General features: G+C 47.4%; 1 protein-coding gene across 1 annotated transcript; it reads left to right on the forward strand.

Annotated features, from left to right (window-relative positions):
- Nucleotides 1–8,923: 8,923 nt before the first annotated feature.
- FOXG1 (forkhead box G1) lies at nucleotides 8,924–11,380 on the forward strand. The gene has a single exon (XM_039256377.1). The coding sequence runs from the start codon at nucleotides 8,973–8,975 to the stop codon at nucleotides 10,443–10,445; it is 1,473 nt and encodes a 490-aa protein (XP_039112308.1). The 5' UTR covers nucleotides 8,924–8,972; the 3' UTR covers nucleotides 10,446–11,380.
- Nucleotides 11,381–13,898: the final 2,518 nt, after the last annotated feature.

Here is a 13,898-nt window from a genome sequence, read left to right on the forward strand (position 1 = left end):
TGTATATATTACTCCAATTACACAACCCCCAAATGTCCCCTCTACCCAACCGCCACCACCCGGCAACCCCGACCCAGCCGTAATTACGATTATCTGTCTACTGGCCTCTGTTCTTCTTGGTCTCAGATACACCTAGCCGACTGGGATCAATAGTTTCTCCCTCCTTTTTAAAAAGACCATTTCAAATAAAAACAAAATACATTTAAAAGACACAAACATCCACCCCAGTGTTCACGTATCTGAACAAATCAAGAAATAAACGTGAGCGCAGGCAGACAGGACATGGGATTTTAAAAGACCATCTCTGCAACTGAAGGAGCAGAGAATGTGCAATTCTCCTGCCAGTAAATCCCTCCAGTTCCTAGGACACGACTCAAACGCCCCGCTAGGAGCTGCAGCTGCGAGATTGAGCCAAAGGCTCTGACAAGTGCCTTGTGTATGACCCAATATTTATCAATAACAACAACAACAAAATCAAGTGAAACCAAGGCTGGGGATTTTGAACTGCTTCTAAAGCCCTGGCGTGGATACGCACGTGGGCGAAAAACATCGCTGGAGATGAGTTGGCTCTATTTGTCTGCCCTGGGGAGCAATCTTGGGGCAAAATCCAGTGCTAATTGATCCCAACCAGCCACACTATCAGCTGAAAATGTTCAAGGAGACAAAGAACGAGGAGCGTGTGCTAAAGATACCCTAACCATTTTTTCAAGTAAATCGCGGTGTGTGATCGATTGCGTGAACATGCATATAAATAGGCAAAGGGAATTACTTCTAATTAATGAGAAAAATAACGTTTCATGTGTGACTCCTTTAAAATCTAGCGTCTCCCAGCCTTTGACTGTTTGGTGGTCAGGCTTCCAACCTCCTCCGAGAAAACCTGCGGGCCCAGTTCAGTGTTCCGAGCTGGAGGGCAGACACTCAGCCCAATTAGGGGCCGTTTCTCTCCTCCTCTGGGCTGTTTACTCCAAGGCCAAAGGGTAGGCCGCTCGGGCGGCGATCCCAGCGCTGCGAGGGGTGTCGCCGGGGCCGCCGTGGCGGGAGTTGGGGCAGCTTCGGAGCGAGTCCTGCGCCGCTCGGCTCGTAGGCAGCGCGCGGCCGCCGCCTGCAGCTTCGCAGGCTGCTCTCCAAAGGGGCTTTTACTGCGTTTCCACGTCTTCGCGGCCTCATCTATCTTACCTAACAAGTTCATGCTCCAAAGAGAAAAAGAAAAGAGGGGGGGGGGGGAGAAAAAGAAAAAGAAAGAAAACCTCTTCGCCGTGGTGATCCACAGTCCACACACTCAGGAGCCAAACTTGCCTACCGGGCTTTTTTCATGAACATTATTACACTTGGTCTCCTTCGTGCCTTAGGACAAACCCGGGAAGGAGGGAGATACTCAAACTGGTAAACAAGAATCTAGGATTGTTTGTAAAATAAAAGTGACCCCCCCACCCCACCCTCACTACCTTTGTTGTAGATTCAGAAACGAGGGAGTCTGATGGTTTTGTTTTCCCGGTGCTAACGGAAACTTGTTCCTGACGCCATTCTGCGTCTAGCTCGCCCTTGGCCGCTCGTCTCCTCCCTACACGCGGCTTCTTCCGAAGGGCAGGGCAGAAATGGGGATATAACTGCCCTCCCCGACTGGGTTCAACATCCCGTACACGGAACTGCATATTCGAATGAACTTCGCCTACACGAACCCTAGTCTTTTAACTCGGAGCTGCGCTTTATACAATTAAGAAGCCTAAAACCAATAACTGGTCTCTCTTTTTTCCGCGTTCCCCGTAGCAGATGACCTCTTAGCCCAAAAATATTGATCTGTGTGTGTGCTTCCGGTGTGATGTGCAAACACGAGACATCTCGTCTGCAAAGGTAACTAACTGTAAGGGGGGAAAATCCGGAAATGAAACCTAAAAGCAGGTCCTCTGAGCCTGAGTGCGCTCGGCAGGCTGCAGCGACAAAGGAGCGCGGGGCAGGCGCGCGCGGGTGTGCGCGGGCAGGAGCGGCGCGCGGGCCCGGGAGCCGGGACGGCGACGGTCTACTCCGGCAACTGCCCGGGGTAATACGGCCTCAGGGGGGTGAGCGGGGGAGGAGGAAGATCCGGACCTTTTGGGAAACAGCGGCACCAATAGATTCTCCACGGCTGTGAGGAGGGGGAGGAGGAAGATCTTCGGGAACCGCAGTTTGAGAGTGAGAAGGAAGGTGGGTATGAGGTAGGCAGGAAGTCAAAACGGGCGCATTGGTTTGTCCATTTGGGGTTTTAGAAAGGGAGGTGATGTATTGGACTAGCAGAGTTTACTTTCTCCCGTTCGACATTCCCCAGGAGAAGAGGGACTTTGTGATGGGAAGATTCTCTGCGTGCCTCCTGGCCTGCCCACCCCAGCGCTTGCAGTTTGTTCTCTTCCCTCATTCCTTCACAGGCTGTTAGTAGGTACGAGTGTGTCTTCTCAAACACAACTCATCACTCTCCAATACGGACTTGGGGCTGTTCAGTGCTCTTCGTGTACCTTTGAGAGTTGACCACCTAAAAACCGCGACTAAGTGACACCGATCCATCTTTCCTCACAACCAGAGTATGGGGGGCCGTTTAGAAAGGTGCTTCAAAATAGAGGGGAGTGGACGCACCACATTCTCTGAAGACTCCTAAATACTTCCCAAAGTAGATTATTCAGGCTCCCACGGGAAATCAAACTGAAGCTCCAACTAATTAAGGAGAACAGTGACAGGATAGTTAGGAGCTCAGCATTTTGAGGCCTGTAAGTTCTTCTTTCAGCCTGATATATATTTATGAAGTCTTTCCTTTTCTCCCTCTGTCGGTGTCCCACTGATAGAAAATCCATTATCCTGTGTGTCTTTTGCCAAATCTCAATTCCTCCCTTTCCAGATAGACTCCAGAGTGAAAGTAAAGACCTCCATCATTCTTGTTTACCATCGCCTCTCCACCTCTTTGTCTTTCTCTTTAGCATTTCCTGACTCCTTTAAAGGATGAGCTGTGCCATTTCCTTGGACAACTAGGGGAGAAAAAGGACCTCTCAGAGGGTCTGCCCAAAAGGTGTGAGATCATTTTTCCCAACTGGATCAGGTCAAGAAATGGAACATGCCTGCTGCCCTCACACTATCAGAGACTCAACTCCTAAAAAGTGTCTACCCTCGACTTGAGCAGGCTGGCAAATAACGGGAAACAAGGAAAGGGTAGTGGGCATTTTATATTTACGAAAAATGTGTAGAATACTTGAAAGGTTCAGAAAGACTTTCTAAAAGTCCTTCGACACTAGGGTGAGAATTTTTCATTGTCGAGCTCTGTGTCTCGCTCTCCACAGGGTAATATTAGGAAGGAGCTCCTCCCGACTGTATTTTGCCGCAGATGTCCCACAGTTTCTTTGGATGAGTATGTACTTGCCTTCAGAGAGTTTGGGACCTCTGACAGCATCACAAAAACCTGCCTGGGGAGTCTCCGGGGTCTCTATTCAGGCCTTCTTCTCCTTCTTCTTCCTTTACCTTGGATGTTCTCTCTTCTAAAGCTTTGATAACTTCTACCAGTTTAACATTTCGACTCTCAAATATGAGGCTCTCCCATAGTCTTTTTTTTTTTTTTCTCGAGGTTCTCAAGCAAAATTGCCTGTGCCACAATGTTATGATGGAAGGATGCTGAAATGACAGGCCTAGTAGACGCTTGTCTTAATCATCGGCTTCTTAATTTAGTTTTAGTGCGGGGTCTGTGTGTGCGCGCGTGCGCGTGCGCGCGCACACAACAGGCTCGCGTACATATGCGCGCCCCCGGGGATATTGGGGGTGCGCGCGTGCGTGCTGACAGCAGCGGCTTGACAACCTGCAGCTCCCTAATGAGTGACGAGGCAGGGCTGCTGCAGAAAAGTAACACTTCCCTGGTGTGAAGACCTCTTACTGAGAAGTTTAGTTCACTACTGTTCTCGCAAACCTAATCGTGTAACCTGTAACCAAAACCCACAGAACAAAGATACAACACGCTAAAGAGTAACTTATAATCACTAAATGTTAGCACCATTACCTGCTGTTAGGAAGCGATTGCAGACCTCGCTCGTCAGTCTCTGGAAATACCTGGATGCCTCTGTATGAGTTCCACTTGTTCCCAAACGTCACGGGGTCAGGGACTCCCAGTGCATCTGCAGGAAGAGAGCTTTGGCCAGAGCCTGGTGCCACTCCAAGGACACTCTGTCCAGGGAGCCAAAAGCAAAGTGGATTTTAGGTAAAAAGGACCCATCCTCCTTTACCAGCAGATACCAAGGGGGGAAAAAAAGAGAAGTGAAAAAGCCGACAGAAAGCAGGGGGGAAAGGCCTTAAAGAAGACTTAATGTAACACCGCCAAATGGAAAAACTAAATGTGCTGCTCCCTACTCAGATGCGATAGGCTGTGGCGCCTTGGTTATTAATTAAAACTAGAGATGAAATCATCGAATTCATTTCCCAAGCAATTCTCCTGTTGGGACTGCTCACTCTTTATGAGGCCTGTCCTCTTTTCGGGGAACGTGGTGAGGTAGGGACTGCAGACAGAGAAAGTGAGATATTTACTCTATATATACCAGAAAATTGCATTTGCTCTAACTTCTGCTTTGATTCATCAACAGAGTACATTTCTAGATGTTTGTGTGTAAGAGATCAAGATTAAGCTAATATGAGAAACTAGTAGAATGTTACACAATTTGTTTTAGATCTCAGACCACTGGATGCCCTCTGTCTTCTGAAAGTGATCATAGAGACTGAGGTGGAAATACAGAATTGGGGCTTCACGTGTTTAGGACTAAGGTCCTGAGATGGACATGGGCAGTCCTTCAAATCCAATTTGCACCCAGATTGACCAGTAGGCTTTACAAAGCTCCATCCAGGGACTTTCAACTTGCACAATGCTCTGCCCAAGAACCCCCTCCCCCTCCATTTCATCTAGTAGCAGTTCTAAAAAGAAGCCATTGCTGAGATAAATGTGGGCTGCTGAGTAAATAGTGCATATTTTGTTGAGCAAGCCTACCCCCACACCTATATATATGTATACACACACATACAGTACTCTATCTCACCATAAAGTCCAATTAAAATTATTAAAATGATAATAAAATCAGCTCTCCCCAAATTGGAAATGACCTCTGTCATTAGGGAGAATAGATCTCTAGAGTGATTATATTAAACTGTAATCTATTCCTATACAAATACCCTATTTTGAAACTTGCATCGGTGCAATCCTTAAAATAATATAACACATTCTTAATTTGCATGCAAAATATTTTCCCAGTCAATATCAGCTCCTGGCACATAAAACCAGATTATTACAGCTCTCATTAGCAGACCCCAGTTTTTGCTTTTTGAAAGTAAACAAAAGAAAAACTTATTTTCACCTGCTAAATTTTTATGCAAGATTACAAAACAATGCACACTCAGCTTTGACCTAAGAAACACCTTAAAACATTAAAAATTCATCAGTCAGTGCTGGTGTTGTATTCAAGGAATGCTCCTCCAGTTTGCTGCTGAGCTCAGATTTGAATAAAATGTCCAATGTTAACAAACAATACCCACGTTTGGCACTTTGTGTATTAAATTGATCAAACAGATTTTAGGAGGCACAATGCACAATTTGTACAGACCTGATTGAGTTAATATAATATCAGCAAATTTTACATCGAAATGATTCTGTTTCTTTTCTTTGTGTTTAAAACCAGCACAGATTACAAATTTTAATGATCTGAAAATGTTTGGTATACAAAATCATGCTTATTTCAGTATTAGCAAAAACACAAGAAATTTTTCAACACAAACACCCAGCTGTGTCTATTTTAAAAGCAGTTCAATGACAGCTTGCACTTATGAGCATGCAATCAGCTAATTTCGCTTTTTTTTCTTCTGTGTTAATCAACACTTTCCTTCCTGCATATCAGAGTACAAATAGTATAGTTACTCCACATCAGTAAATGTTTACGTAACCTGTCCTTTCCCAAGAATCCGGTTACACCGAATCATTTCACGCTAGACCGACTACGAAAACGTACCGGGCCGTCCACCTCAGAGGGAGCCCTTGTGTGCCATTATAAGTGGGGATGAGAAGGGGGGTTGTGAGGGGAGAAACGGGGAGGAGTAGGTGGAGGAATGGAGTGAGGGAGAGGACTAGATGGAGGAGATGGGGGGGTGCGAGCTGGAGGAGGGAGGAAGGGGGGAGGAGGGAGGAAAGTGAGTTGAGGAAAAGTAGGAAAAACAGGCCTGAGGAGGGAAGAGAAAGGGGGAAAGCAGGCAGAAAGAGGAAGGCTCACAGCTCTCCAGCCGGTCCACAAAGCCCATTAGCTCACCCGGCTCTGTAAGAAACTGGAGCTTAGAAGTCAGTGTTTGGGGCCATGCCTCTACCAACATTGATAGCTGGGACCCTTGAACTTCCCCACATGTAAATATAGCTTCAGTAAGGAGATATGTAAAAATGGAGGTGGGATCCATACACTAGGATGGGTAGATGAGGTTAGTCCCATGTTCAAGGTTTCTTTTTGGTGTTCATAATCGGTATTTTAAAATCACTGGCTATTTCTAATGGTCTGTTCTTCTCTTGAGTTTATTCTTTCTTTCTCGGGATTTCAAGGTGGCGAGTGGGGTAGGGAGGGTGGGATAACCCCCTTTTAACCTGAGTATTCTTGTTTCCATCAATCGCATTCTTCGTATTAGAACTGAACTTTAACATCACACATAGGCATCGCTTTTTCTTCCTTTTCTTAAATCCTCCATCTGCCAGACAGTTTGAGAGTTTATCAAAGTGAGTAAATGTTTATGTTTTATGATTATTTATTTTACAGAGGAGGGGGAGAGTGCCTCTCATTTATGCTTCTCCTCCACCTCCCTCTTCTCTAGGGCTACATCCTCCGTAAAATGTGGTATGTTTCGTACCCATGTGGGATGAAACAGCCTTTGATCAGTGTGCTCCGCACCAAATTCCAATCCCTGGGAAATGCTGGGCCTTAGCCCTGCCCCTGGCCACGGGATCCTTTTAAAGCCCCCGAATCACAATCTCCCCACTCACTTCAGCCCTCAACCGAACCTTCCCAGGTCTAAAGCCCAAGAAGCTGGGATTGTGGGACCCACGCACCCGAGGCTTCCAGTTGCCTTCCATCTGCATTCAGGGTGGGAAAGGGCTGGCTTTAGCATGCGGTTAATTCAGCATTAAGGCCCGCACAAATCAAAAGCATTTGAGAAACGGAAAGAAAAAAAGCAAAGAAGGGAGTGAAAACAAGAAGGCTTTAAAAAAAAAAAAAAAAAGGAAAGAAATAGCCGCCCACCCTTATTTTCCCCCTCCAATGTCAACAAGCAAAATGAAACATTTCCAGGGTGATCGCTCGCGGCTACTCGCTTCCAATTCGGATTAGAAGCTGAGGAGACGCTGGAGCAGCGGCGAGGAGGAAACGACACCGAGTCAGTCACCCGGCGTGTGAGCGACGATCTGGAGCAGGAGAGAAGGGGAAGGAAGAGGCACATAGACATAGCATGTGTTACCTGGTTTATTTCGAGATTGTTTGGTATTGTTTTCTCTCTGTGCACCCCTCATTTCGGAAGGCTATCCTAGGCGCCCACCACTGAGCCGCCCCCGCCCGCCGCCGCCGCCGCCGCCAGGAGCCCCAGGCCGGGCTTCCCGGCGGCGCCCGAGCTCCGGGCTCGCCGCCGCCCGGCCGCAGGAACCGAGTAAGTAACCCCCGTTTGGCCCCGCGCTCGCCAGCCCACTTCCTCCTCCTCAGCCCTCCGTTTCCAAACCTCCTCCAGACCCTCCTCCCCCAAGGTGTAGGGCACCCCACCCCCTCCCCACGCCAAGGGTGGGCCTTCCCTCCCCAGCCACCCAAAGCCTCGCTGCAGTGTTACCTACAAGGGGCACAGTTTTCCTACGGGCTCAGAAATGCCAGAGCCCGGCCTGCAGGGCCGGCTGGGGAAAGTGGCGCCTTGCCTCTTCCTCCTCCATTTCCTGCCCTCTCCTGGCATCCTCGCCCCGCACTCCCACTCTCCCCTCCACCACCGCTGCCGCCGCCGCCGCCCCCCGCTTTTAAAAATAACCGTGAATACAAACTTTAATCAATAACGACCCATATTGACCCTCCAACGAAAATGACCCAATACAGTGGGAAGGCAGCCGGAAACGGGAGCTATTTGCCCTAAGACGGGGGGATTCGGCTGAGCCGACCCGCGGGGTGGAGGGGGTGGAGGGGGCGCCACGAAGGGCCGCGGCGCAGCGTGCTCCCGGCGGCGTATCCCTGCGCGGCTCCGCGCGGCCGCGAGGCCCAGGCCCGCGGCGAGGGGGAGGCGAGCGCCGAGGGGGCGGGAGCCGGCGGGCGGGGCGGGGGTGGGTGGGCCCAGGCCCGCCGATTGGTCGACGGCAGGAGAGACGCTCCCGCACGCCGCCGGCTCTGATTGGCCCAGCGGTAGGAAAGGTTAAACCAAAAATTTTTTTACAGCCCTAGTGTGCGCCTGTAGCTCGGAAAATTAATTGTGGCTATAGCCGCCTCGATCGCTGTCTCCCCAGCCTCGCCGCGGCCGCTCCGGGACGCGCCCGCCCGCCGCCCGGCTCTCCCCCCCTTTGGGCTGCTGCTGCTGCTGCTGTGACTGCTGCTGCGAGAGGAGGAGGAGGAGGAAGCAGCAGAAGGGGGGGGGAGCGGGGGGTGGGGGGGAGACCAAGAAGTAGAGTTGGGAGCGAGGGAGCTTCACCCCCGGGGCGGTGGTTGTTTCTTTTTTTTTTTTTTTTTTCCCTCTTTCTTTCTTTTTTTCTTTTCCTTTTTTTTTTTTTTTTTTTTTTTCTTCTTATTCCTGAGGGGTGGTTGCTGCTTTTGCTACATGACTTGCCAGCGCCGGAGCCTGCGGTCCAACTGCGCTGCTGCCGGAGCGCTCAGTGCCACAGCCGCCGCCCGCGCCGCCCGCGCCCCGCTCGGCACCCGCCGGTCGCAGCCGCCCGCCGCGCCGCTGTCCCGCTCCCGCGCCGCCGCCGCCGTTTCCCCCCCGACGACTGGGTGATGCTGGACATGGGAGATAGGAAAGAGGTGAAAATGATCCCCAAGTCCTCGTTCAGCATCAACAGCCTGGTGCCAGAGGCGGTCCAGAACGACAACCACCACGCGAGCCACGGCCACCACAACAGCCACCACCCCCAGCACCACCACCATCACCACCACCACCACCACCACCCGCCGCCGCCCGCCCCGCAACCGCCGCCGCCGCCGCAGCAGCAGCCGCCGCCGCCGCCGCCGCCCCAGGCCCCGCAGCCCCCCCAGGCGCGGGGCGCCCCGGCCGCCGACGACGACAAGGGCCCCCAGCAGCTGCTGCTCCCGCCGCCGCCGCCGCCGCCGCCGCCGGCCGCGGCCCTGGACGGGGCCAAAGCGGACGGGCTGGGCGGCAAGGGCGAGCCGGGCGGCGGGCCCGGGGAGCTGGCGCCCGTCGGGCCGGACGAGAAGGAGAAGGGCGCCGGCGCCGGGGGGGAGGAGAAGAAGGGGGCGGGCGAGGGCGGCAAGGACGGGGAGGGGGGCAAGGAGGGCGAGAAGAAGAACGGCAAGTACGAGAAGCCGCCGTTCAGCTACAACGCGCTCATCATGATGGCCATCCGGCAGAGACCGGAGAAGCGGCTCACGCTCAACGGCATCTACGAGTTCATCATGAAGAACTTCCCCTACTACCGCGAGAACAAGCAGGGCTGGCAGAACTCCATCCGCCACAACCTGTCCCTCAACAAGTGCTTCGTGAAGGTGCCCCGCCACTACGACGACCCGGGCAAGGGCAACTACTGGATGCTGGACCCGTCGAGCGACGACGTGTTCATCGGCGGTACCACGGGCAAGCTGCGGCGCCGCTCCACCACGTCGCGGGCCAAGCTGGCCTTCAAGCGCGGGGCGCGCCTCACCTCCACCGGCCTCACCTTCATGGACCGCGCCGGCTCCCTCTACTGGCCCATGTCGCCCTTCCTGTCCCTGCACCACCCCCGCGCCAGCAGCACTTTGAGTTACAACGGCACCACGTCGGCCTACCCCAGCCACCCCATGCCCTACAGCTCCGTGTTGACTCAGAACTCGCTGGGCAACAACCACTCCTTCTCCACGGCCAACGGCCTGAGCGTGGACCGGCTGGTCAACGGGGAGATCCCGTACGCCACGCACCACCTCACGGCCGCCGCGCTTGCCGCCTCGGTGCCCTGCGGCCTGTCGGTGCCCTGCTCCGGGACCTACTCCCTCAACCCTTGCTCCGTCAACCTGCTCGCGGGCCAGACCAGTTACTTTTTCCCCCACGTCCCGCACCCGTCAATGACTTCGCAGAGCAGCACGTCCATGAGCGCCCGGGCCGCGTCATCCTCCACATCTCCGCAGGCCCCCTCGACCCTGCCCTGTGAGTCCTTAAGACCCTCTTTGCCAAGTTTCACGACGGGACTGTCCGGGGGACTGTCTGATTATTTCACACATCAAAATCAGGGGTCTTCTTCCAACCCTTTAATACATTAACATCCCTGGGACCAGACTGTAAGTGAACGTTTTACACACATTTGCATTGTAAATGATAATTAAAAAATAAGTCCAGGTATTTTTTATTAAGCCCCCCCCCATTTCTGTACGTTTGTTCAGTCTTTAGGATTGTTTATTATTCTAACAAGGTGTGGAGTGTCAGCGAGGTGCAATGTGGGGAGAATACATTGTAGAATATAAGGTTTGGAAGTCAAAATTATAGTAGAATGTGTATCTAAATAGTGACTGCTTTGCCATTTCATTCAAACCTGACAAGTCTATCTCTAAGGGCCGCCAGATTTCCATGTGTGCAGTATTATAAGTTATCATGGATCTTTATGGTGGACGCAGACCTTGAGAACAACCTAAATTATGGGGAGAGTTTTAAAATGTTAAACTGTAATTTGTATTTAAGAAGCATTCGTAGTAAAGGTGCCCAAGAAATTATTTTGGCCATTTATTGTTTTGTCCTTTTCTTTACAAAACTGTTTTTTTTTCTTTTGTTTACTTTTAGACCAAAGATTGGGTTCTAAAATGCACTTGGTATGCTAAGTATTAAAAAAAACAAAAAAACAAAAAAAAAACACAAAAAAAGGAAAGTTGTTTCAGTTGGCAGCACTGCCCATTCAAATGAATTGGAAGGGGACAAAATTAATGATTGCCTTCAGTTTGTGTTGTGTATATTTTGATGTATGTGGTCACTAACAGGTCACTTTTATTTTTTCTAAATGTAGTGAAATGTTAATACCTATTGTACTTATAGGTAAAACCTTGCAAATATGTAACCTGTGTTGCGCAAATGCCGCATCAATTTGAGTGATTGTTAATGTTGTCTTAAAATTTCTTGATTGTGATACTGTGGTCATATGCCCGTGTTTGTCACTTACAAAAATGTTTACTATGAACACACAGAAATAAAAAATAGGCTAAATTCATATATATCTTGATACTTTTGTCTCTTTTATTAAGTAGAGCTAATTTTTAAAAAGACCATTAAAGTTCTAGGGAATTCAAAAGGCTTTTTCAGCCAACTAAAATTTGACTGCTCCTTTCATTTGAACTAAGACTTTAAAAATGAAAATAGTATTTTTTTTACCCATTGTGGAATCAAATTTTACAAGGAGCAGGCCTATTTAATAAACACTAGCTTTAAAGAAAGCATAGGCTTGTCAGCTGGTATCTTTAAGTTTCTGTAGATATACAGCAAAAAACAAAAAACAAAACCAATAATTTAATTTTATGTGCATAGCTATTTACCTTGTGTTTATTTTCAAATCAGTTGATAGAATGCTTTTTATATATTTGTTTCAGGTATCTTGTTTATAGCATTTGGCAAATTATAAATAAATATATGTATATGGTTAGATAGAAGTAAATATAATGCACACATATGTAATATATATATAGACACACAGAGCCCTTCAGTTCAGGTACAATTTGCGCTATGAATGCTGCAAATATTTTTGTTTAAATATTTGTATTTATACTTTCTAAGTCAGCATTTATTTTTGTGGCTGTTTACCCACAATGAAAGAGTTCTAATAAAGATGTGCTGAAGTTGCAATATAGATTTGCTGAAGTGATCACCTGTTGTAATGACTTGCAAATCAATGTTTATATTTTTAATTATAACAACTTAAAATTCTAGATGTTCAGAAGAAATCAAATGCCTCTCTCTCCTTTTCTTTCATTTTTACAACATAGAGGTATTTATTTGATTCCCTTTTCAATGTCTGTATAATTTAATCTAGAGATTTGTTCCTTTTGCTTACAGTCATGATTCTGTTTTAATTTACAATATACATATGCATGTATATATGCATATATATCAATCTGAAACAAAAGTGAAAACATTTTTTAATTGTTTCAGTATCCCAATTGCTATGACTCCAGAAAATAATTAGAAAACCTAAGTAAAAGATTTAGTAACTAATTGGATCCTGTGGAGAGTCTATGGAGGACAAGTTGTTCATTTGTTACAATTGTATAGTCTGAAATGTGTTCTGCAGTAATGCAATAAGCTGGCTACTTCTTACAATGGGCCCAATGAAAAATAATCTGTCCCCAAGATGTTATCGGCAAACACTTAGAGAGTTGCTCAGGTAAAAAAGAAAAAAGAAAAAAAAAGCCTAAGAGAGAAGCAAGCTGCCTCAAATAGATTGAAATAGAAATGCAGAATAGTTAATATTAGTGCATAGGAATGGGTGGGTTGTGGAAGGGAGAGACAGGGAGAGAAAAAGAGAAGAAAGGGAAAGAGGATCTTTGGGGGGGAGGCATCTCCCACTACCAAAAAGAAAGAGACAGAGAGAAATGCTATCTAAGAAAAAAAGATAAAGTCCAGGAAAATTAAAAGAGCTGGAACCAAATATACACAAATGGGAAATAGACTAAAATAGACCAAGACAGCTAGTTTAATTATCTCCTTAAAGCAGACTGGACATGATTTTATCTTCTTAATATGAGAGCAGTTTCACCAGAGGTCCAACTTTCTTGAAATGTAACCGTTCTTCAGAATGAAGCATGAAAGAAATTTCCACAAATAAATTGTTTTAGAAACCAAATTTATGACTGATATTAAAAATAGTAGTAGAGTCCAAATGAATGAGGTTAGGCAAGGGAAATCCCCATTACATATTTGTGGGAACCAAAACAGCTCAAAGAAAAGCATGTGTTTAGACTGAAAAAGGTGATGATGTATTGTTTGCTTTTACCGTGGATTTTATTTGTGGAATGAGAATGTACTGGCACAGAAGAAATAGTCTTTTGCCTATCAAAAGTTAAAAAGAAAGTTGAATTCTTCCATTGAGGCAAAGGGACATAGACATGAAAGAGTTGTTCCACGAGTTTGGGGTGGTTTTTTTTTTTTTTTCTTTTCTGGCCATATTAAATAGTATACTTATTTGTGATAAGTGTTCATTTGCATGATTGAGAAATAGAATTTCAGTGGCAAACTTTTTATTTTGAGGTCAAGCATAAAATTGACTTCTTTGAACTCATAGGAGCTAGGGACCAGAGTGGAAGTTCTATTTGGATACATCTCTAAGTTACATATATAATGGATCTGACTAGAAGTAAGAATAGCTTGTTGAATACGCATACAAAATAGGGAGGGGGATATTCAGAGAGAGAAATTTGTGAAGGCCTCCTGAAGCCCAGTATGAACATTTCATTTATCTCAGTCTGTCCTATCATCTCTCAAGTTATCTTTTACAAAAGCATACAATATTCTAGCATGCCATTTAATAGATTTTTTTTGCAACAAATTGGTTGTAACACTGTTGATGTTTGTTGTCACCAACCTTTACCAGTTAAGATTAGCGTATGCCAAAAAAACACTTCAAAACTTTTTGAAGCTTTTCTTTAATACTTACAATTATTCTTAATGAGATGGAGGTTGCTCTTTTTGAGATTTTGGAACTGAAAATGATCATAACTTAAAACTCAAATTCCCAA

The sequence above is a fragment of the Hyaena hyaena genome, unplaced genomic scaffold (genome assembly GCF_003009895.1).
Source record: "Hyaena hyaena isolate Hyena2069 unplaced genomic scaffold, ASM300989v1 scaffold_567, whole genome shotgun sequence".
Taxonomy (NCBI): Eukaryota; Metazoa; Chordata; class Mammalia; order Carnivora; family Hyaenidae; genus Hyaena; species Hyaena hyaena.

Excerpts from the sequence above, each read along its gene's own strand:
- FOXG1 (XM_039256377.1), top strand. The coding sequence starts at position 8,973 with ATGCTGGACATGGGAGATAGGAAAGAGGTGAAAATGATCCCCAAGTCC.